Genomic DNA, 25,817 nt, shown 5'->3' with positions numbered 1-25,817 from the left:
GATATTTTGGAGAGTGTAGTTCTTCCTTGGAGCCAGCAGCACTTCGGCGACCAACCGTGGACTTTTCAACAGGACTCTGCTCCATCTCACAGGGCCTCAAATGTGCAGCAGTGGTGTATGGACCATTTCCCAGAGTTCATAAGTTCCAAGGAATGGCCTCCATATTCACCAGACCTTAATCCAATGGATTACAGCGTATGGGCAATTCTAGAGACGAGGGCCTGTGCAACTTCACACAGAAGTGTAGACGCGCTGAAGGCAACACTTACTCGTGAGTGGGACAAAATATCTGAAGAGGAGGTACGGAAAATCGTCGAAAACTTCAGTAAACGTTTAAGTCTTTGTATTAAAGCTAAAGGTGGTTATTTTGAAAATAAATAGAATAATACTGTATTTTTATTATTTAGTAGTCACCGTTATTCTGTGTAAAAGAAAAATAAAATAAATCGTAAAATAATTTGTCAACGTATTTCAGAGCCACCCTGTAATAGTAATATGGTAATATCATCGAGCTACTACTCAAGGAATATAAACCACTAGCTTTCCGCCCGCGGCTTCGCCCGCGTTTTCAAAGAAAAACCTGTTCCCGTAGGATTTCCGGGATAAAACCTATCCTATGTCCTTTCTCGGGTATCAAAACATCTCTATACCAAATTTCATGCAAATTGGTTCAGTAGTTAAGGCGTGATTGAGTAACAGACAGACAGACAGAGTTACTTTCGCATTTATAATATTAGTATGGAAGTATGGATAGCAGCCCCCCTAGTCAAGTGGCTTTCTGTTAGCGTAGCGTTCAATAGAATAGACTACGAATGTATGAGATTGACGTAGGCTGTAGATAAACGTATCTATTGAACGCTACGCTAACAGAAAGCCACTTGACTAGGGGGGCAGGGCCCGTAACCCCATGCATTTCATATCAATGGAATATTGACTTTATATTGTACACCATATAGGAAGGTATAGCCACTTAACAACTACTCTGTTATAATTCTCTCACAAGAGGAAAGGTTAGTATGTATGTATGTATGGCTTTCACGCATAAACTACTGGACCGATTTTGATGAAATTTGGCACAGATAATCTTTAGACCCTGAGAAAGAACCTTTTATTGCGAAATATGTACCACGGGCGTAGCCGGGGCGGACCGCTAGTGAAATATAATGCTAACACCACGTTAACACTGTAATATTATGTTCTCATAAATATAGCGGGCAACTCGGAGATTGCCAAACTGTGTCGCCAACACAGATGATTCTCCTAACCCCTGCTCTATAAATATATTTTATTTTCTATAGGAAAATTTATTTCACATAAAAATAAATAATAATACTCGTATTTTTCAAAATTAAATTATATTATGTTACATGGTTCAATAAAAGAAAAATCGTGTATTTTTTAATCAAGCAGTGGTGATTCTAATGATAATATAGGTACATAGGTACACTATACAGTGTGTGTAATGTTACATATAAATACAAACAAAAAAACAAACAAAAATACTTTATTGTGCACCTGCAATAAATAAAAATTACAAAAGTAAATAGGTATATAAAATAAATAGACACAGTTGAGCACAACAGGCGGTCTAATCGCTAAGACAGCGATCTCTTCCAGACAACCTAGTGGACAAGGAAAAACAGTGTAAGTATTAGTTTATGGGCAAGAGGTGCATTTATAAAGTTTAAAATACATAAATAAAATAGTATAAACACAGAGAACATATATACATCAAATACAACATATAAATATTAAGTATGTAGGTAATAAGTTTGCTGCTTTAAATTTTAATGTACATCAATGTAAATGTTATATGGTTATAGTTGGACTTGCTCTTGGGTTATAGTCAAGCCCCGAATCTCAGGCACTCGTAGGTTGGATTGGTCAATCCTCACTCCTCAGGTCTGACAATGACTTTGCCAAAGCACAAATAAATGTAATATTTCGACCATTTACTAAACAATTTTCGTCAAAACTGAGAGATTTAATTGGTCAGTTAAACGTCAAAACACAATGTTATTAAATTGGTGATTGACCATTCAAACTTGAATTAGGTATGAAATGTCTTATTTCCGTATATTTGAAAGCATTTTATCATTTATGCAGATTAAGAGTAGGTAATTTAAAACGAAAAAAATAATAATTTTTCTGACTTGGTGACATGGTGATTGATGAGGCATTGATTTTAATGTTGTTTAAATAAAAAATTAGAACGACTTTTGACCTAGTTTTCAGTTGCTTCTAGGATTGACTAGGACAAAACCGAAACAGAATAATTGACGTTCGACGTTTGACTGAAAAGTTAGGAGCTCCTAGGTTTGAGTAAGAATACTTCAGTCAAAGGGTGAAATTCAAATGTATTTCGAGGATTGCCCGATGGCTTTTGAAAAAACCTAAGATTTACAGTCCCTCCGCCAAGAGATTGTGTTTCGGGATTTGACTATAACATGCATACAAAATAGCTTTGCTCACGACTTCATTGGCGCGTGATTTGAATATCTTTACTATCTATACTAATATTATAAAGCTGAAGAGTTTGTTTGTTTGAACGCGCTAATCTCGGGAACTACTGGGCCGATTTGAAAAATTATTTCGGTGTTAGATAGCCCATTTATCGAGGAAGGCTATAGGCTATATTATAGCCTGTATATCATCACGCTAAGACCAATAGGAGCAATGTAAAAAATATAGTACAGCCTTTGTGTTGCCGGCCAAGGACTAAAAGCTAAGGTGCGTTGAGAAAACCGACATTTTTCTACTGTTTTAATTGTAATATGAAATTCTCGAGTCAGTGACTTTTAATAGAACTCATCAATTACCGTTTTATATTAAATTTTTGTTTATATAAGGGTGGTAGGTCCTACCAAAACCTAGTTCAAGTTATATAGCATTTTCTAACTTAAAAACGGGGAAATACACAAAAAATAAAACACTATCCTTGTTCATACTTTAATCACATAGAAATCACATAATCAGCAATAAATGTTCTAATTTGTTTCGCTTTCAATTTAATAACAAAACCATCATCTGTACTATTATCTTCTACAGTGTCGTTACTATCTTCAAAAGACCCATAATTCTTATTAAAACTGCCCACAAAATCTTTTTCTTTATTCCACGTCCATTTTTCTCTTCCTAACCATTGATTTGCCGCTAATGTAGTCTCTCTAAATTGTGAAATCGTCAAAAACGAGAAAATTCCATTCAAATCGATTTCCCGCGTCGAATTTTCCGATTTCTGCAAATAATTCTCGAATCGTAACAACACTTTTCCTTCAGACCACGGCTCTAGAGTTAACAAGTGAATTCCTTCCGGCAATTCGTTCTTTAACCCAACAAAACAATTATCTAGCGTAACCCAGTCTTTGAATTCCAAATCTTTCGCGTCGGACACAAAAACAATTGGCTCCAAATGGTATTCATAAATGCTTTTCTGTTTAAAAACGTGCGAATTCGAATTTTCGAACAGCACTCTCTGTCTCCCTCTAACAACCAGGCCCTTCCCATTCGCCGTTTCATTTAATGCTTCGCCCACACCGAACGCGTCGTCATGCAACAAACGCCTGTGTAGCATGAGCTCTATTTGCCCTTCCTGTAACGAACTTCCGCCTTGAGCGCGATCTGTCAAAACTGACATTCGAACGTCACCGTCATCTATGAAAATGTCATTTGTGACAGGATAATAGTTGCCAGCTATAGGCTCTTCTAATGTCAGATTCCATTGAGGACGTTCGTTGAGTTTTCTTTTTAAAAATTGCCGCCCATTTGAGTCTGTGTAGAATATTCCGTTGTTAACTATGTTTGTGTCGTATCTTATTATGTATTCTTTGCCAGTATCGTCTGTAATGTCTATGGGCCCTACTGTGTAGTCAATTTCGAAGTATTTTAGTTCGTTATAAATTCTGACAATGGCGGCTACGTTTTGATCACTTTCGAACCAAAGCTCTTGCACTACGCGGCCTTTAGGATTTGCTATAGTGTTAAAAGACATGCCGAACGGCTGTGTCGTTTTCGGTCGGAATATATAAGCACCGGAAGATCTGTTTTCTGGTTTAGTATTGTCACCAATGGAGCCAGTCCAGTAGAAAAACTCAATTTTGAGGTTAAATGTCCGATCGGGGAGGATCAGGTGTGTGATTTGGCCGTTGCCGTCGAGACGCAGTTTGAAATGCTGAAAATAAGAAAATTATTAAATCACTTTATTAATTATTGTAAATGACATTATTGATTTTACACTGGTCTAATTATAACGAATAAGTACATAACAACAGATAATCATAAATGATTAAAGTTTATTATGTCCCCTGTATAACATGGTACATTCGTTTTACAATAGAATACCTCGTAACCTTACTAACTTGGTTAAAAAGGAAATTATTATATTGCACTGATCCTGTACAAAGTTTGAATTAAACCTGTCCGTTTAAAGTTGGTCAAAATCGAGTCTAAAGGAGTTGGGTACATACAAACACACATACAGGTAAAGCTAATAAATACGTGTTAAAGAGAGTTTTTTATCCTTTTTGTATAGGAAAAAATGCCATACCTCATTCTCCATATAACTTTCGTCAGCTCTCTCTATAATAATTGGTTCATCAGCCAACATTCTAATTTCATCGTCTTTAACAAATGGATAACTTCTCTTTCTATCCAAAACTCTCTCTGCACCTTTTAATCTTTCCCCTTCATCAATATAATCTTTTGAGCTATCTTTATCTTTTAGAACGTTCCAATCAGCTTTATCTATCTTTTCCTTATCAATCTTTTCATTAACGTTCGTGCTCAAGTCATCTATCTTTCCTTGAACGTCAATCTTTTTGTCAAAGTTTCTAAAAGATAAATTAATATCTTTTTCTGATGCATCTTGTCTATTAACGTCATCTATATATTCAAATTCTATATTCTCTCTGATATTTTTGAAATAATCGTTAACATTAAGATAAATGTCGTTGGATTTTTTCGCGTTTCGTTTGGACATTTTATTTATTTTCCTTATATAGTATGATTTTACTCCTAAAGGATGTAAATATGCTATGAAAACTAATTCGTGCGTGGCTTTTGATTGTCTTGTTGGTATGTTTAGGACGAAGTCTGGTATTTTTATCAACTGTGAAACAATTTCACGGCCTGGAATAAAAATAATAATTAGAAATAGGTGATATATATATATATATATGTAGATAACATTTTGTGTTTGCGATGTTGAAAATTAACTTATTAAGTGTTTAGAAACTGCAAAATGTTGGAAATACTTGAACAAATATAATGGAAAAAGAGGGAGGTTCATTCCTTCAGATTATCTTCGAAATTGTTGCACTATTTTTTACAATAATTTTTAAACGGATATCTGACAAGCTGAATTGTAGTTATTTTCCAAATTTTGTAAAATTAATAAAGCTAACATCATTAACATGAAAACGCCTTCCTCATGCAAATTAAATTCACATTTCAGTTTTAACCAAAAACCGAAAAAAAAAGACAAAACACTATTTCCTATCATTATTTTTTCCGTAAAAAAATCTTACCTTGCGGGGAGAAAACAGAATATTTTCCCTCCGTCACAGGAATGCGTATTGGCTGCTTGACATTCCAACCCACTGGGTTATACATTGTTACCTGAAAAAAAAAGTTGTAAAAACATTTCGTCACTTTTGGGATCGTCGGGCAAAAATAATGTCACCTTTTTTGATAATAACTAATGTCTTTTGTTAAAAAGTAATGACACACAAACGAAAAAAATTCTAAAATATGCCGCTTACCACAAATTGATCACTATTTTCCGACACACTACAACTCGATTCGTTGAAACGACATCTTTCATATTCATAGAGCGGTGGTTTTGTATCACTCCTTTGCGATATTTTACTGAAAATATAATAATTATATAGTTAAAGAAGACGCGTGGCACTCGTGGACTGCCGCGGTAAAGCTATTGCATGCTATGCCTTCAAGCCACACCTCCGCGCCCGTCCCCGTGGGGAGCGTGAGGTTTTTTCGTTACGGAATTTCTGGATTCGGTCCCCGCGCTCAAGGCCCGCGATAGAAGCTATGCAATAGCTTAAAAAAATCCATTTTATGCTTGAGATGTCTTAAGAGATATGAGAGGATGCGTATGGAGGGATGTGTTTTTAAATAAAACCGGCCAAGTGCGAGTCGGGCTCGCGCACAAAGGGTTCCGTAGCAGCAAATATAATAAATTACAGTTAAATCAACCTATCTCAAAAACTATAAGAGATACTTTGATCAAACCAAAAATCGTTGAAAGAGTTAATTAGCATGCATCACCTCTATTTTTTTTAGAATTTTATACCCCGTAGTTATAAAAATAGAGGGGGGGGACATACTTTTTACGACTTTGAGAGCTGATATCTCAAAAACCGTTCACTTTAAGAAAAATGTTTTTTAGAAAACTTTATATCATTTTAAAAGACCTTTCCATTGATACCCCACACGGGTATGTACATCGAAAAAAAAAATTTCATCCCTCAGTTACATGTATGGGGGGCCCCACCCCCAATTCTTTTTTTTACTATTTAGTGTCATATTTTTGTAGCGGTTCATACAACACATATTCCCATCAAATTTCATCACTGTAGTACTTATAGTTTCCGAGTAAATCGGCTGTGACAGACGGACAGACGGACAGACGGACAGACGGACATGACGAAACTATAAGGGTTCCGTTTTTGCCATTTTGGCTACGGAACCCTAAAAACCAATCCTGTCGCTTTATTTACCTCGCTTCGGTCAGCGAAGCTCTAGTGGAGAAGAATAAGATAATGTGATGAAATTATTGTATTATCGTCGATCCTTGTTAAGTGTATGTTGTATTACACTAATAAAAATAAGTTTGAATTAATTTATTGTTGCGTTGTGTTATTTTGCATAGCAATGTGTCATGTTGTGTTGCATTGCAATGTGTTGTTGTTGTGTTGCTTAACATCTTAATGTATTGTTATTTTGTGTTCCATTTGTTGATTGTAATATGTTGTGACTTGTGTTATGTTGGTTTACATAGCAATGTGTTGTGTGGTGTTGCATTATATTTTTATTTTATGATGTTCGTTCCGTTCGTTTTACATCGTATTGCAAATTGTATTATTTATTTATTTATGATGTCTTGTGTTGCGGCGTATTAGATATGTTTTTTGTTGCGTTGCTCTACATAGCAATATGTTGTTGTTGTGTTGCATTATATTGCAATTTGATGTATTGTGTTGCATTTCAATGTGTTGTGTTGTGGTGTTTTGTGTTGCATTCTAATGTGTTTTGCTATTTTGTGTTGCATTCTAATGTGTTGTGTGTTGTATTACATTAATAAGAACCCACTTAAAAGCCTGTCCCGCGATAATGCTCGCGTCATCTATAGCTGAATCCAACAGTCTCTCATAGTCGTGAGCAACATGTTGCTTCTCTGTGCCTGTCACTGCGTCGTGATGTTGCATTACACCTAGAAATTATTATCGAAAATATATTAGAAAAATGCACATAAAATAAAAACTACTACGCTACCCCAATCAAATGTTTACGGGATCAATTTAAAACTATTCGGCATCAAACGAAATAAAAATCACGAAAATCGTTTCAGAAACCTCTGCGTAATCGGTGCACATACATTAAAAAAATATAAACCGGCCGAATTTAGAATCTCCTTTTTTTGGATTTCGGTAAAAAAACTGCAAAGTGCGAGTGGGCCTAGCGATAAGCTAAAAATGGTCACCCATCCTATTATTGAAAGCGCCAACCGTTGCTTAATATATGTAGAAAAAAAAAATATTAATAATACAATAAATAACTCACCCATAGCACTTTTCAATTCATTCAAAACGAACTTATTATGCTCTTGCAAGTGACCTATAACTTGAAGTTGTTTCAGCACCTAAAAAAATAACCATAAAAAAAAACATAGCTATATTAAATAGGTCCAATTAATTGTAACATATTTAGATTTTATATTTTTTTTTTGCCCGCGACTTTACTCGCGTAGTCGAAGTAAAAAATTTATCTATATCATAGAAGTCTACATGTCAAATTTTTATATAGCGCCATCTATTGGAATTTATAAATTTCGGGAAATTCATATGCGGATCCAAAGAGTACTATAATAATACGGCAGTGCGCATCATTATAGATCTTTCAATGGGAATGAGATATTTTATTTCTAAAGAAAGTAAGTAGGTACCCTCTGTCATTTTCTATTCACAAAAATCATACGTTAAAATAGCCATTTTTAACGTGAAAAATGATTTATTAAAATAGTACTTACCTATCTATCCATAAAAAAGATACATTACCTGAAGATACCTATTTCCGAGTCTTTCAAAATATTTAGTTGTAGGTCTTGAAGTGAAATATCCCGTCCAATATGCTGTAGGGTCACTTGCATACGGAAAGAAGTCGTCTTGTTTTATTGGTAAAGTTGGACTGAAAATAACAACGAATGAAGCACTCAATTAGCACTAAATTTTGACCTAAACATCGAGTCATTTTGCCCGCTTGACCATTCTAGCGTTACAGACGTTAAAAAAAAAAGATTTTTTGGCAGAACAAAACACTTTTTGTCGTAAAATTTTTGAATTATGTATCTAGAAATTGTAACATTTTCAGTGGCAACAGTTTAAAATCGAATTATTACTCGATAAGAAAAAAAAAAAGAAGCAACATGTTTTTGGCATATTTTTGGATTTTTTTTTTCAAACTGCGCCAATAATTCAAGTAATTCTAAAGAATGATCTTTATACCTAAATGAATATAATTTATATACCTACTTTCTATACATACCTAACAATAAGCATATATTATTCAAATTAAGTAACTATACATAAGTTAAACTTAAAAGTAGGTACTTACTTGGCATCTTTAACCGCTTTTAAATAACAGTCAGGTGTTGAATAAAACAATTTGATATTGAGCCCATCTTTAGCAGCTTTCAAATTCGCATATCTGAAATTTTATTATTGTGTAAAGAACATATAAAATGTAATAAAAATATACAAAATATATTATTCCAAATATAGCCGAACTTTTAAGTTAGGAATCGAGACATCAGCCCCCCTAGACAAGTGGCTTTCTATTAGCGTAAAGTTCAATAGAATAGATTATGAATGTATGAGATTGACGTAATCAATCGTCGTCGTCGCCGTAATCAAACGTCAATCTCATACATTCATAATCTATTCTATTGAACTTTACGCTAATAGAAAGCCACTTGTCTAGGGGGCAGTAACAATTTAAATCCTCGGAGCAGTTAAAAAAATCGTTTTTTTTTCTTTATTTTGGGGGTGACTAAATAAAAACTTTTTTTTTTCATGGTGAAAATTCCACTATACAAATATTATGTTACTTGACTGAAACTAATAATAATCGTGACATCTACTGAAACATTTATTGTTTGCTTTTGGCAAAAATAAATTTATGTTTCACTTAGGTGTTTATAAAAATCAATCATACATAGGAAATGCTATTTTATTAATACAAAGTACAATCAATCAATCAATCAATAACAATCAATTAATAACAATCAATCAAACAATCAACTTTAAAGATTAGTCACGTGCCAAAAAAAATCATGCCACATGCACAAATACATGCTAGACATCATGCCGCGGCTTCAATTTACACAAAAAGTAGCCTATGTGATACTCCAGACTAAATTATATCTTTCTGTCACATTTAATTCGGTGAAAAATTATTTCGGTGTTGGATAGCCCATATATCGAAGAAGGCTATTTGCTATATTATACCATCACGCTAAGACCAACAGGAGCGGAGCAATGCGGGTGAAACCGCGAAGCACAGCTAGTACATATATATTAAAAACTTACTCAATCAATTTATCCAAATTAGTATACCACATGGTTGCGTCTTGGTATGTAAAATCACCTCCCATAGTTATAATTACATTCTGTGTTCTATAGTTTTTGCCTTGATCCGTAACATAGGTGAGAAATTTGTTTATCTGTTGACAAATATGGCCGTTCTTATTTGTGATTGGTGTAAATTTAAACTGTCAGTATCAATTCTATGTAAAAAAATGTGTGCGTGTACTAGTGTACACTGTACACACGTAAGAAGTGAAACTTCTTTATGACCTTATTTTTAAAAAAATAATTTACTATATGCAACTTTACAGAAATACGTCGAATCACGCGTGGTAGGGATAAGAAAAAGATGGCGCGTAACGGAAAAATGTCACGCGTAACGAAAAAATGGTACACTAAATTTTTTTCCAACACCGGTATAGAAGTTTCACTTCAAAAAGTGTAGATAGTATATGCGTTGAGATGTGGCTAATTGCAATAGTTCTTTCGTTCACGATAGTTGAATCATGCCATCTCACTTTGCCGTCTAATCGTGTGTGCATTAGTGTTATGTTCGAAGATAGAATGTTGTGTTGGTAACCTATCTACACCTTTTTACTTATAGATACTATCCTCGACCATAATGAAGATATTTTATAACTGTAAGGGCTGATTTTTCAATCCTTGGTTCAAACTTATTCGTCGAATAATGTATAAAACTACGCCATTTTAAGAACGTATTCTAATTGCCCGTATTTGACAGTTTACGTGACATTTTAATATTATCGTGTAATACTTTATTGGACGGATAAATTTTATCCAAGCATTGAAAAATCGGCCCTAAACATGATTTAAACATCATTGGGTTACAGCCTTCACACTATCGTTCTTTTTTAATTTATTATTTTGACATTTTATTCAGCGCCATCTTTTGACAAATAGATATTAAAATTTTATTTAAACGTTATTTTTTAAGAAATAATAATTATTTATGATCTTCCTTTTGAAAACTTTGTATATTCATATTAACAAGAATTTTCATATCTTTTTAGGCACATAAAATTAAAAATACTTGCAATAATAATAAAAACATACTAAACAAGCGTCTTAATAACGTTTTCTCAAATCAATTGACTACGCATAGTAATTTCACACGTTCACAATTCTAATTTCTTATTTATGTATGCTTAAATCTTTAAAACTACGCAACGATTTTGACGCGGTTTTTAATAGATAGAGTGATTCAAGAGGAAGGTTTTAGTATATAATTTATTTATTAGGTTTTAGACAAAGCGGGCGAAGCCGCGCGCGGTAAGCTAGTTGAATAATAAATCAACATCAGTATGTTACCATATTTTCAACACTGAATATATAATATTTGTACATATTTTCAACACCGAAGCTTTAAATTTTTTTTATTAGACTACTTATAGGTAGGCACTACGTACGCACACAGGCTACTTTTTGTACAGAAAAAAGCATTTTGCATGCGAATGAAAGTTTTTTTGGTAACATAACTTCATATAATTTTATAACATACAACTTACTGTATCAATTTATCCAGATTTGTGAACCACATATGAGCATCTTGGTATTGAAAATCATCACCCATTGTAACCAATATATTATTAGTTTTATAACGCGATCCCATTTCTCGAACTTTATTAAAAAACGTTGATACCTAATGAAATTTAATTTATTAGTTATTAATTATATAGTTTTTGAGTAACGACACCTTGTTCACTTTGACGCTAGACTGCCTTAACTACTGCACCAAAAGGAAGGTACTGTTTTTGAGTGTATAATTATATGTTTTTATTTTTAAGCTCAATCGATATCGTAAATATGTCGATATATTTAATTCAAATGGTTCTGATGGAAACTATAATTCAAACATTTATTTATTCAATAAGAATTCTTATAAAAGCACTTTTGAATCGACATAACATTTTTTTACATTTACCACCGATTCGGAAAGCAGTATCTACGTAGAAGAACCGGCAAGAAACTCCATAGTTGCTCTTTTAAAAGTTTAAATAATTTCCGTTTTATCGATTTTCCTTCACAGGTAATCAATATTCGTATTTGTTTATATGTATTATAATAATAATAATGAATAAAACGTCGTGTGTCTTGTCATTTTTTTTACAACTCACTCGTGTTAAAGTGCTCGTTCTCTGACACACACACGCATATATGAACTTAGCCGCTGAATAAACCACTTGTACAAGAATAACTGCCTACATTTATGCGAGCACAGTTGCCTACATGTATGAGATCATAGCTTCCTCCACGCATGTAAGCATAGCCTACATGCATGCAAGATTATTATCCGTCTAAATGCATGCGAACCGGCTGCCTACATTCATACAAGCTTAGCTTCCTACATTTATGCGAGCTTAGCTGCATACATGCGTGCGAGCATAGATGCGTTCATTCATGAGATCATAGTTGCCTCGCATGCAAGATTATTATCTGCCTAAATGCATGCGAACACAGCTGCCTACGTTCAAACAAGTTTAGCTTCCTACATTCATGCGAGCTTAGCTGCATACATGCGAGTATAGCCCATGCAGATACATGCAAGTATATCCCATGTATGCAAGTATATCCCATGCATGCATGCTAACTCACTCGATAAGTTTGTCAAGGTTGTGGAACCACATCCTCGCGTCTTGATAGTGAAAATCTTCACCCATAGTGATTAAAATATTGTTTGTTTTATATCCTTTCGATATGTTCCTGGCGATATCCAAAAAGGTTTTCACCTATGGAAACGTATTAAATAAATAATTCAATGATATCTAGGAATTTGAAATGAACGTGTTCTTTTTGTGATTCTTTTTTATCATTTCTTAGTTACTGTGAATAAGTTTCACGTTTACTATGAATTGTCGCAATCATAGAAATAACAGATTGAACTGCAGTAATAAACTGCAAACTTAATTTCCCACTTTTTTGTGTAACTAATTTTGTCAAAAGATGGCGCTATAATTAAAAGGAAATGTAAATTTAATCTATTACTAGGTATAAATTTTCTCAGACCGATTATAAAGAGTATATAAGAAAAGAAAAAGAGCCAAAATACTTCCCTGTAAAGAAAAATCGAGCGAAGCGAATGTGTGGGTATTAGACAAATAAATACATACAATAATTACTAGAATTACATTGCAATGGCATTTATTCGAAAAAAAATTTTTTTTCAAGTTGTTTTATCAAGTAGTAACGATTGTACACTGTGTTACTAAACCTATAGATGAATAATTTTAATTTAACATTTTTTTATCTTCTTATTTCATACACTTGTGACTTGTACCATTCCAATCGTTTACCCATCCAAATCACATCCTCACTAACCATCACTTACCCTCTCATCAACATTGAACATGGGCGAATCCGGGTCATCAATAATAGGCTCATCATCACACAATACATCGAAACAGAATCCTGCTGGAGGGGAGTAGGTGTTGTACAACACGCCTGTGAATATGTCTGACGAATTACCTGTAAGGAAAGATAAATATTTAGTTAATAAATAATTAAAATAAAAAGTTATTTTATTTGCCATCTCAACTTAAAACTATTACAAATATACTAAATAAATATGAATCATTTTTGATCAGAAGTACTAGTGTCAGAAATAGGTACCTGAAATGAAAAGTTACAATTTGTAAAATCTTTAAAATTAAAAATTTCGTGTTAGTTGCAACGCGGTATATCCTCTACCACCGTGGGTATCAGTATACTAATCGGTACGCGATTAGAGTCTCTATAATATACTACGTAAGAGATTAAATCGCGTACCCATGGCCATCGAGATACCGCAACCCATGTCGGTAGCAGAGACCGCTCTAGTTTGAATATAAGAGGAGGCTCCCTAACATAATTTCTGGCACTGAGAGACCGGTTATGGTACTAGACGCTAACACAGCCGTAATAAAGTTGAATATCGCGTGCGCTCTTTGATCGCGTTCGAGCTCGAAAAGTAAGTCTCAATTCTTATTTCGTTTATAACTAAAGTAATAATAATTGATCTAGAGAAAAAATATCTTGGGATTCGATAGTAAACACTATTTTCTTACTGTTAACATTTATTTTAGACATAAAGTCCAAGTAAATCTTTAAAAAAATGTAATACCTAATCCTTAAAAAAGGCATAATTTTTTTAATAAAAAATGAATCGAGTGAAAATGTTACAATTACGTAACTGTCTTGTACCTCGAAAGAAAAAGACCCAATAAATCATATACTAAAGTTCCATTTTGATTGTATGTGTGCCTGTTTCAGAATATTAATGCGAATTCACATAAAATTTAGGGAGCCTCCCCTTAATGGGCCCTCTTCATAATGGGCAGCGTTGGGCGAGATCGCCATAATGATGGCAATCATTGACAATAATTTGTTGGGTCAACACTCGCGAATGTGAAGCGGACTCATTACATAGATAATTAAACACAAATACAACAATGTGACTCACCTACAATCTACGTACATACAACATCAAAACAAAACAGAGCGCTTGTGCCGGGCACACGTGTCAGAAGTGAAACTTCTTTGGCAAAATTCAAAGATACCAAAATTGTCGCCTTACTCCATGACGTGAAGGTATTGCCATGACGCGACCTTGAAATTTTACTCTCAACGCGCCTAAAGAAGTTTCGCTTCAAAAAACCTACCTACTATAATTATACATAAAAACATAACTTACCCAAATCATCATCCCCCCTCCACACCATTTCCATCTCCCTATTCCTTAACCTCGCCGCCTTATCCTGGTAATCTATTCTACCCAGGAACAAGCCATCATAACCCATCGCTGATAACAGTGAAGCGAATTCCCTTGAATGTCCGAACGGGTCTATTTGCCAGCCTACACGTGGTATACCACAGGCACCGAATGTTTCGTTTAGTTTCCTGTCAAGTTATACAGTAATAAGTGGTATACTGGGTAAAGTGTAGTATACGGGATAAAGTTTAGTTTACATGGTAAAGTGTAGTATACTGGCTAAAGTGTAATATTGAGGTTAAAGTGAAGTATACATGATAAATTTTAATATAAGAACGTTGTAAGTGAAATGATGATAAGTGTTCAGTGTGAAAGTTGATATGAGAAGATAAATTAAATGTATAATCGTTAATTTTAATTTTTTAGAGCGTCTTGATATGTAGTAATAATTAAATGTTCGATATACTAAGTTAAAGTCGTAATGAATACAACATTTTACACTCGCCGTGAGTAGTATTCGGAGTGATTTGGTAAATTGATCGATATTTAAACATGTTCAATTATTATACAACGTTAAGTTAAGTATATAAAGAAAAGTACGGAAGAGCAAAACAACTTCAAATGTATAATTGAATATTATTTATTTATTTAACACATGTATGTTATACATGATAAACTACATTATATATTAAGTCTGAAATCTTTTAAAACATGAATTAAATACTTTGATACCTACATATATTAGGTATGTTACACATGATAAACTTCATATATTATAGCACGTGTTTTAGAAATCAAAACATAAATCAAATACTTCTAATTCAAACACAAACATTTATTTATTCAATTAGACTTCTTATGAAAGCACTTTTCAATCGTCATAACATTTTTTAACATTTACCACCGATTCGGAAAGAAGTATCTACGGAGAAGAACCGGCAAGAAACTCCATAGTTGCTCTTTTAAAATCATGTCAATATTAACTTAATAATTTTAAATAGTAGTTAATACGGAACTCACCTCAAACCCCAAGTAAACTGATCTATAGTACTCTGATAGTGTGAAGCGGCTTCATCGTTCATAGTCCACGCTCCCCCCACAAACTGTAACCTCCCCCCACGCACTAGAGTGTGCACTTTGTGTCTGACGTCATCGTTCTGATGCGTCCACCATTTCCAGAAGAACGCAGTTTCTACGTATATAAAACTAAAAAAAGGTGTTTTTATGTTTATGCTAAATACTTAATGCTAAAACTTTTGACTGACCAGTTGGCTTGGTTGGTAGAGGCCCTGCCTTCCAAGCCAGAGGTCGTGGGTTCGATTCCCACCCGGGGCAAATATTTGTGTGGTGAACATAGATGTTTGCTCTGTGTCTGGGTGTTAATTATCTATATAAGTATTTATTTAAAATTATATATGTATGTTTATCAGCCGTCTGGTTTCCATAACACAAGCGAAAAGCTTAGTATGGGATGAGATCGCGTCGTGTGTGAAAATTGTCCCGAAATATTTATTTACTTAAATAGGTATGAGTGAGCGAGGTGGTTGGAAAATGGAAATCCGTAACGTAACTGAGAAATGTAAAAAAAAGGCTTTTCGGTAGTGAAAAGGAGCTTATGAGCCGTGAAAGCCAAAAGCATAAAGCAGTATTAATTACACTATGGAAAAATGACAGTGCTATATATTCTTAGCTTTAATTTTTATGCTTGTTATTTTTATAGCCTTTAAGTGCATTTTGATATTGTTTTTTTCTGTGCTGGTGGAATAAGTGTTATAATGGTGATGCTAAAAAGGTATGAGTTAGCGAGGTGGACAACCATTCAAAAGTTTAAAAAAAAATTGGAATAAAGATTTTTTGCTTTTGTGGGCCACAACACGTAAAGAAAAATGCAGTTTAGCGTATATAGAAGCTTTTTGCACCAGTGCAAAATGCTACCTGTTTATACCTGAATACATTTATACTATCTATACTAATATGAGTTTGAGTTTGAGTTTGAGTAATATTATAAAGCTGAAGAGTTTGTTTGTTGGTTCGTTTGAACGTGGTCCGATTTGAAAAATTCTTTCGGTGTTAGAAAGCTCATTTATCGAGGAAGGCTATAGGGTATGTATCATCATGCTACGACCAACAGGAGCGAAGCAATGCAGCTGAAACCGCGCGGAGCAGCTAGTGTAATATATTTATTAACATACATAGAAAAAAAAAATATATATATATATATATATATATATATATATATATATATATGTGTGTGTGTATATATACAGGGTGTCCCACTGTTGGTATACTAAGCTCAAAGGAGGTTATAGTTTTGCATACGCTGAGTAGGTACGTAAAAAATACTTAAACAGCATAATTACGTCAAAAATTTTTTGCTAAATTTTTCCTGAAAATTCATGTTTTCTTCTCTAGCTTCACGCAGCCGGCATATACCGCTTCTCTAATGTGAGCATTTTGTCTATGAAAACGTAATCTTTAACGATAGCTCACGTGCGGGTGGCAAAGTTGGGCGGGTTGCTTGTTAGGGGTGTACACATATGGTCCGGGAGCCAGCAGCAGATTTTATGACCAAGTTCCTCTCAAGCGGTAATTAGTAAAATGCATCAAAGTATAGTATTATGAAGCCTCGTGAACGTCAGCTGGAGCTCGGTTGGGGGGAAGAGCGGTTGTAGCCTCCCGTATCAGCTGACGGTTTTTCCACCAAGATACAGCCAGCTGACATATATATTTATCCACAGTTACATATAAGCTATCATCAGGTAAATTTTTGTTTGAGAGGAAATAACGGAAAATAAATTTTTCTTTAAATTTAACTTTCATGTTCGAGACACCAACTGACGTATAATACACCATGTTGTAACCAGCTGACTATTTTTTTTCGTTGAGATATTGGGTTAGCTACAATTTGACAAATTTTTAGCTGAGAGGAAATGAATGAATGAATGTATTTTTTTTCCTATGTGCGTGGGAGGCTACAACCGCTCACCCCCCCAACCGAGCGCCAGCTGACGTTCACGAGGCTTTATAATACTATACTCTCATGCGTCTGACGAATTATCTCTTGAGAGGAAATAGTTAACCAAATTTGCACCTGGCTCCCTAACCAATAGAGTTTTAAGAATTCATCTATTTGAAAAAAAAACTTCGTCTGGAATTTTTAACTATTTTTTACGTGATACATATTTATATTATATATATATATATATAAATGAAACACGTTTTCCTTGGTCACGGCATCACGCGTGAACGGGTGGACCGATTTCGATAATTTTTTTTTATTATATTCCTTGAAGTAGGTAACAAGGATGGTTCTTATGTAGAGAAAACGTAAATATGTACCACGGGCGTAGCCGGGGCGGACCACTAGTTGAATAAAAAAAAAACGTTTAATAAAATAAGCAGTTCTTTTTACATCGGGAGTTCATTATTAGGGCGCTTGTGCACTACAAGGAATTTTACTGTCCGGCATTCCGATTTTTTACGGTCCGGTGTGGCATGAAAAAACCGATGAATTGCTTGTGCACCTGTCCGTCTTTACTCGGATCAGTGCGGTACAGTTCAAGGAAGTTTGGCGGTATAATGCTATCATGTCGGCTCAATTCATAACAACAACAAATGATAATGTCATTGACCACAAGTAACTTCACTGTGTTTATTTTTAACTTCATAATCATATTATTATTAAACAAGCTTTGTAATGTACTTCCACTTACAGCAACGCGTGATAAGAAGTAAATAATAAATATAAATTTATAAAGAATAGAAAAAAAGGATGCGGGTTCGAGTCCCGCCTCGTGATAGAATTTTTTCTATTCTTTATATTTATAAAGCATTTGATTGCCATAAAACCAAAAATATAAATTCAAGTAAATAATAAGTTGACTTAGGGCCGATTTTTCAATGCTTGGATAAAACTTATCCGTCCAATAAAGTATTACACGATAATATTAAAATGTCACGTAAACTGTCAAATACGGGCAATTAGAATGTTTTATACATTATTCGACGAATAAGTTTTATCCAAGCATTGAAAAATCTGCCCTAAATAATTGTAAGTAAACAACTTACTGTGACATATTATCATAGCGTAAAATTTAATTTTTTTAGCTGTGAATATGCAAAATTTAAAAAAGTTCCACCGTAATGACTTCTAAATTAAAAAAATAATATTTTTATAATTATTCTTATTCTTTCATTCGATTGCTGATTTTTTGGCGCCAAATTATAGGTACATCGTCAAAAGATTTTTTGGAATGAAAACTTCTTTAGTGGCGTTGAGCACTTTTTCTGTAATGGGTATAAAATCTTAAGACGGATACCATTCCAAAATATCAAACATGCTGAACGTTAATAATCAAGTTTTCACTTCTGCCGGCACTCCCGGAGTGCAACCCGTCTTTTTTTTAATAACCTTACCGTCTTTTCGGATCTTGCCATAGCTCTTTTATGACTGAATCCAAAATATACTGCACTCCTGCTTTCTGTATGTAATTCCGACCTAAAACATAAAAAGAAATATTTTTGAAGTGAAACTTCTTTATCGGGGTTGGAAAAAAATTTAGTGTAACATTTTTTCGTTACGCGCCATCTTGTTTTTATCCCTTACACGCGTGATTGACGTATTTCTGTAAAGTTGCATATATTATAGTAAATGATTTTTTGAAAAATAAAGTCATAAAGAAGTTTCACTTCTTACGTGTGTACACTAGTACACGCACACATTTTTTATAAGAAAACTAGCTTTCCGCCCGCGGCTTCGCCCGCTTTGTCTAAAACCTAATAAATTACATACAATACTAAAACCTTCCTCTTGAATAACTATCTATTACAAAAAACCGCATCAAAATCCGTTGCGTAGTTTTAAACAGACAGTAAAAGCGACTTTGTTTTATACTATGTAGTGATGAAGGTTCATGTACCTACATACCTAGTTACATTATAGCTATACATATTGAAAAACAAAATTCACGCCATTTTATTTACAACTAGTGGTCCGACCCGGCTTCGCCCGTGGTACATAATATTTCGCAATAAAAGGTAGCCTATGTCCTTTCTCGGGTATCAAAATATCTCCATACCAAATTTCATGCAAATTAGTTCAGTAGTTTAGGCGTGATTGAGTAACAGGCAGACAGACAGAGTTACTTTCGCATTTATAATATTAGTATGGATTAAATCATATTTGAGTAAGGGACATTATATTTTATTAGAACGATAGAGACGTCTGTTTGTTCATGCGATTCGTACACACAAAAAAATGTATGATTTTGAATGCAGTTGTCACCGATTTGTAGCTGGAAACTATTTTTTAATATTATTTGGTATTAGTAAAGTGGCAAAAATAGACATCAAATTATTTTCATTTATATGTGCTTTTTTAAGTTTTTATCTTCTCTTATATATAAAAATGAATCGCAAAATGTGTTGGTAAGCGCATAACTCGAGAACGGCTGAACCGATTTCGATAATACTTTTTTTAATATATTCCTTGAAGTACGAGGATGGTTTTTATGTAGAGAAAACGTAAATATGTACCACGGGCGAAGCCGGGGCGGACCGCTAGTTTTAAATAAAAATGCTAATACTCACTTCCATAATAATATTGGTCAACTGTTTTCAGCCAGCCGACATCGTCGTGCGTGTGCGGCACTATGTGCACGTTCAAAACAGATGGATCGTATTTGATGCAACTCTGAAATAAAATAGGTTACAATGACACAAGTGGAATTTGAATAAACAATAATATTCGAAATAAAGTAAAATCAATTAATAAATAAATTTAATTCTATTATTAATTTAAGTATTAATTAAAGTCTATTTAAGTAGTTAATGTTTAAAAAAACATTGGAATACAAAATCAATACCAAGTAAAAATACTTAACAGAAGAATAAAAGTATCATCAAAATCAGTGCAGGCGTTCAATAGACAGATAATTCATACACAAAACAATACTAACCTCATAACCACACTTCGCTTCATCTTTAACCGGCCCTGCAGACACCACTGCTACTCCGAGTAACAATAATATTAGCATATTCTAAAACAATAGAAATAGAATCGAAATAAATATATGTACCTACTAAAAAGAGCGTGTGTGCCGAGCACTCGTTTAAGAAGTGAAACTTCTTTCGCAAGAATCAAAGATACCAAAAACGTCGACAAACACACCAACCAGTCTTTGAATCTTGCGAAAGAAGTTTGACTTCTGACACGTGTGCTCGGCACACAATGTTTTTTTATATCGCTAAAGCGGGAACTTTTAGATTAGTGCGTTCAAACAAACAAACTTATTAGTATAAACATATATGTATAGATAAATTTACAAACAAAATATTTCCTCTCCACAATATTATGTGATATTATTGTGAATTAATTAACTTATTATTATCGTTTCTTATCGCATAGAAACAAAACATGTTTAACATATAACCATAATTTGTTTAAATAACAAATTAAAACGTGTTTGTTTACAATTTAAATTGGTTTCGTAGCGGAAATATATTACACGCTTTATATTAGCTTCACCTGTATGTTTGTAACCGACTTCTTTGGGCGCGATTTTGACCCACTTTAAACGGCCAGATTTCGTTCAAACTTTGTAGATTTATTGAGGACCGATGACAATACAATAATTTGATAAAATTTTCTATTTTTTAGTTCGGTTTTCTATGAAAAGCGTGTTTTTTAGTTTTTTTAAACTACATATTATTTTTAACACGCTTTTATTATCTTCACCTGTAGGCTGTATGCATCGTATGTTTGTATATGTAACCGATTGTTGTGTCGGCGATCCTTGCTAAATATACAAAGTTTGAATTAAAAGTGGGTCAAAATCAAAATATCTAAATCGGTTACATACACACATACAGCCTACAGGCTAAGCTATCCATACTAATATTATAAATGCGAAAGTAACTCTGTCTGTCTGTCTGTTACTCAATCACGCCTTAACTACTGAACCAATTTGCATGATATTTGGTATAGAGATATTTTGATATCCGAGAAAGGACATAGGCTACTTTTTTCCCGGGAAATAGGATAGGTTTTATCCCGGAAATCCCACGGGAACGGGAACTATGCGGGTTTTTCTTTGACTGTGCGGGCGAAGCTGCGGGCGGAAAGCTAGTAAGCTAATAAAAGCGTAATAATAATGCTGAATCGAATTGTAATTTACTACTGAATGCGTTTAAAAAAATGTCTACTGAACCAAAACGAAAACGCAGTCCGCAGGCATTTACCACATATGTATTATAAAACAAAAAAGTATCTCCTATTCAATACATACTAGCTGTGCCCTGCGGTTATACCCGCAGTGCTCCACTCCTTTTGGTCTTAGCGTGATGATAATATATAGCCTAAAGCTTTCCTCGATAAATGGGCTAACACCGAAAGAATTTTTCAAATCGGACCAATAGACCCTGAGATTAGCGCGTTCAAACGAACAAACTCTTCAGCTTTATAATGTAAGTATAGAAAGTATAGATTTATTCACTAAAGGTGCATTTAGATTTAAGACCAAACGAACATAGAGGAGCTAGAGCAAGAGCATTCTTCGTGATATTTTAGTAAACGAAAACTCGTATTCAGTGTTGTTCAGTATTAGAACATTGCATACAATCTTTTCGGACGCACTAAGAACAACGAAAGAATGCTCTACGCCTGTTTACACTAAAATAATTTAACTTAGTGGGGTTAGAACAGGGGCGTAGCTACCGCCGTATCTGCCGTATCAATTATACGGGGCCCCCGCGCCAAGGGGGCCCTCACGTACGCTTTTGTGAGAAATCTTTACCTTTCCTAAGGGCCCCCAAACAAATTTTTATACGGGGCCCCGCCAAGGCACGCTACGCTTCTGGGTTAGAATGAGCATTCGTAGCCTACCGCCCGCGGCTTCGCCCGCTTTTCTAAAACCTAATAAATTATATACTAGAACTAAAACTAAAACCTTCCTCTTGAATCACTCGTTCTATTAAAAAGAAACCGCATCAAAATCCGTTGCGTAGTATTAAAGACTAGCTGCTCCGCGCGGTTTCACCCGCGTGGCTCCACTCCTGTTGGTCGTAGCGTGATGATATTTATAGCCTATAACCTTCCTCGATAAATGGGCTATCTAACACCGAAAGAATTTTTCAAATCGGACCAGTAGTTCCCGAGATTAGCGCGTTCAAACAAACAAACAAACAAACTCGTCACCTTTATAATATTAGCACAGACTAATAATAATATACTACGTATACAAATATTAGTATAGATTTAAGCATACATAGGGACATAGGGACAGAGAAAGCGACTTTGCTTTATACTATGTAGTGATGATGCACAGTAAACGTCCGTCTGATATCTTTTAACCTAGGTTAGGAACAGGACACACATCGGGATGTCGGCTATAGAGAACGCGTCTAGTTTTTGTGTTCATTCCTAGTACTTCTTAGTACTTTTAAATAGGTCTTTTACCTAGAACTTATTGCTAACGGATGTTTTACTTCTAAGAGCCGTTTTTTCATTAATTTTAAGGTATTTGTATATTATTTGTTAGTTTGTATATTATTTGTTAGTTTATGCCATGAATTGACCGCCTCCTTGGTACAGTGGTTGACGCGTGAGCGTAGAACCGAGGGGTCCTGGGTTCGATTCCCGGTGGAGACGAAGAAAAAAAAATGTCTCGGTCTGGCAGGACACAGAAGGCTGATCACCTACTTGTCCCTAAAGAAAATCGATCAGTGAAACAGATGTATGAATAATGCATCTGCCCCTTACCCCACTACGGGGACACGGGACTTCACTTTTGTATATTATTTGTTGTTAGACAAAGCGGGGGACGCCGCGGGCGGAAAGCTAAATGCCCATAATACGATATAAGACGAATACGTTTTAAAAGGATTGAAATTTCAGTCATATCTTAATATCCTATTATAAAGGCGAAAGTTTGTAAGGATGTATGGATGTATGGATGTATGGATGTTTGTTACTCTTTCACGTAAAAACTTCTGAACCGATTACAATGAAATTTAGCACACATATAGAGGGTAACTTGGATTAACACATAGGATAGGTTTTATCCCGGAAATCCCACGGGAACGGGAACTATGCGGGTTTTCCTTTGAAAACGCGGGCGAAGCCGCGGGCGGAAATCTAGTAATTAAATAAAGGCTTGGAAAATTTAACATCAATTATTGTTTTGGTCATAAAATATGCCTACTACCACAGAATACATAATATGTAGTAGCTAAACGCTACTACTATTTCAAAAACGTTTACGTTTTACGTGATTATAAAATTGATTTCTATAGGTGCCTATATACTTTAATCCGAGAAAAACAATGGAAGAAATTCATTGAGATAATATTACTACGTATGGAGGAGACACCGCGAACAAAATCTGTGCGCCATTTTTTTGCTCTAACTAAGTTTTAAAAATTATTATTTAGTTAGGTACTTAACGATGAAAGTTATTCCTTTGCACTTTTCCGTATTATTTGTATTATTTGTGCAATATCGTAACACACACGAAGGCATGTTTGATGCGTTTCACTTTAAAACCATTAAAAAATACCGCTCAACATACGTCACATGACGTATGTTAAGTGGAACATAAGTGATGTAGGCAGTGTCGTCTCCTATTAATATTATCTCAATGAAGAAATTCGATAATATTTCATCTCAAAATCTACTTAAACTGCAAGTATTCCTCATTTCCTTGACGTTGATTTATAAGCTATAATTATTAATTATTTTAAAGTTTTTATCTTGAAACAATGGCAGAGATGAAAGCTGAGTGATCAACTACTTATTAATTCAAATACACATTCATATCTGAAAAAAAATAGAAAATAAAGCAAATCAATTATTTCTCGATTTTCATGAGTTTTCTCATGAGTCTAAAACTAATCTACCTAAGTACCTACGTAATTAAATTTGATATTTCCGACAAATAAAAAGAAATAAAATAAAACTTGATTTATTACCGATTATTTAAAAAATCCATACGGACGTCCTTGTAAGAACACACCTACCTATCTACCTATCTACCTACATTTAAAAATTTAAATTAACGACATTAACGAACGTTGTGAATTAATAATTTAATCGTTAATTCTATTTCATAAATTAACTACATAATACTCCAAAATACCTTTTAATAATAATTACGTATAATATGATGGTTTTTTCTATACCATATAAAAATCAACTTTTCTCATAAGTGAGCGGCAGCAAATAATTTTTAAACTTAAATAAATGAATTATATTACTTAATAAATTCACACTTAAACCATACATATATGTTACTAAGTTATAAATTTGTTAAATTATGACCTATAAATCAGAAGAAATAAATCAATAATAAACTTCTTTTCATTTAATTAGATAATCGTCGTGGGTAGAATGCCTTCAACATAAAACATTATTGAAACAATGGATGTACAGTTTGGATATAATAAATAAGACTTACCACTATTTTTTATTGCAATAGTAATTCCCGAAATTAAAATAACAAACAACAAAACCAACGTTCATATCACACAACCAACTTTAATGAACTAAAATAAATACGTCAGTCGTTTACCCGTCAATCGCAACGAACAAGCAACGAACCAACGAATCAAATTATCAACAACTGACTTCAGTGTTGCTAACTATTTGAAAACTTTCCCCCAAAACGCACTACTCTGACCTCACGTCGTAGTGGTCGTGATGAAAATATAATATTACTAACGTAAATAAAATTTTCGTGAGATTTTTTATCTGCTAAAAAACAGACAGACCGATAAAAAGTGTAATAAAGTTAAGTAAATATGTACCTTGACAGTATATTCAACTCATGTAAAATTATTTTATTGTGTATTTTTTTTTTTTGTTAATACATAGCAGGCAAACGAGCAGACGAGTCACCTGTGGTTAATTACCGAGTGTAGAAATGATTATGTGTGTATTGGAAACATACAGTCAAATTTTATAATTGCTAAAGTTATGGGAGAAATCCTAAAGTAGACAACACTAACTGACGTTTATCGTTTTTAAAAATGCGAAGAAATGTACGTTATCTGTGGTTATAAGGAATCTGCTAGACCTTTGACCACACAGGGTTTATTAGTTTTGCTCTCTAGCTGATAAAGCGATTGCAAACAATGAAAGTTCGATAAACATGTAATTACTTGAAGGCCCTGAGTAAATAAACAAATATACTTGAAGCACAGCTTGAAGTGTGTTCTGGTAAAGACTATGAGATAGAAGTGTTTGTTATTCTTTCAATGTGAATGAAATTCAGATTGAATGAAGTTCAGATAAGCAT

General features: G+C 34.0%; 1 protein-coding gene across 3 annotated transcripts; it reads right to left on the bottom strand.

Moving 5' to 3' along the window:
- Nucleotides 1–2,933: 2,933 nt before the first annotated feature.
- On the bottom strand, nt 2,934–25,123 carry LOC149895595 (lysosomal alpha-mannosidase-like). 3 transcript variants are annotated; one of them, XM_090118698.1, is made up of 16 exons: nt 24,978–25,123; nt 20,484–20,564; nt 20,116–20,218; nt 18,943–19,024; nt 15,547–15,732; nt 14,509–14,714; nt 13,168–13,304; nt 12,435–12,568; nt 8,851–8,943; nt 8,295–8,424; nt 7,801–7,879; nt 7,330–7,450; nt 5,760–5,865; nt 5,526–5,616; nt 4,547–5,127; nt 2,934–4,171 (listed from the first exon to the last, which is right to left on the bottom strand). In XM_090118698.1, exons 2-16 carry the CDS (start codon nt 20,559–20,561, stop codon nt 2,954–2,956), a joined length of 3,345 nt encoding a protein of 1,114 aa, XP_089974824.1. In that variant the 5' UTR covers nt 20,562–20,564; nt 24,978–25,123; the 3' UTR covers nt 2,934–2,953. The 3 variants fall into 3 exon arrangements, with proteins under 3 accessions (XP_089974824.1, XP_089974825.1, XP_089974823.1); XM_090118699.1 differs by lacking the exon at nt 12,435–12,568 and adding an exon at nt 11,348–11,481; XM_090118697.1 differs by lacking the exon at nt 12,435–12,568 and adding an exon at nt 9,825–9,958.
- Nucleotides 25,124–25,817: the final 694 nt, after the last annotated feature.

This window comes from Colias eurytheme, chromosome 31 (genome assembly GCF_061535395.1).
Source record: "Colias eurytheme isolate Ceu_HAF_F1 chromosome 31, ilColEury1 Martin Lab GWU primary, whole genome shotgun sequence".
NCBI classification, from domain to species: Eukaryota; Metazoa; Arthropoda; class Insecta; order Lepidoptera; family Pieridae; genus Colias; species Colias eurytheme.
This window is presented reverse-complemented; position numbering and strand designations above follow the sequence as displayed.

Bases quoted from the DNA above. Each gene is read 5' to 3' on its own strand.
- LOC149895595 (XM_090118698.1), bottom strand. From the start codon at position 20,561: ATGCTAATATTATTGTTACTCGGAGTAGCAGTGGTGTCTGCAGGGCCG. The intron at 20,219-20,483 runs GTTAGTATTGTT...ATTTTATTTCAG, and splicing joins AAGCGAAGTGTGGTTATGAG to AGTTGCATCAAATACGATCC. The intron at 5,866-7,329 runs GTGGGTTCTTAT...TTATATTTTCAG, and splicing joins ATCGCGGGACAGGCTTTTAA to TAAAATATCGCAAAGGAGTG.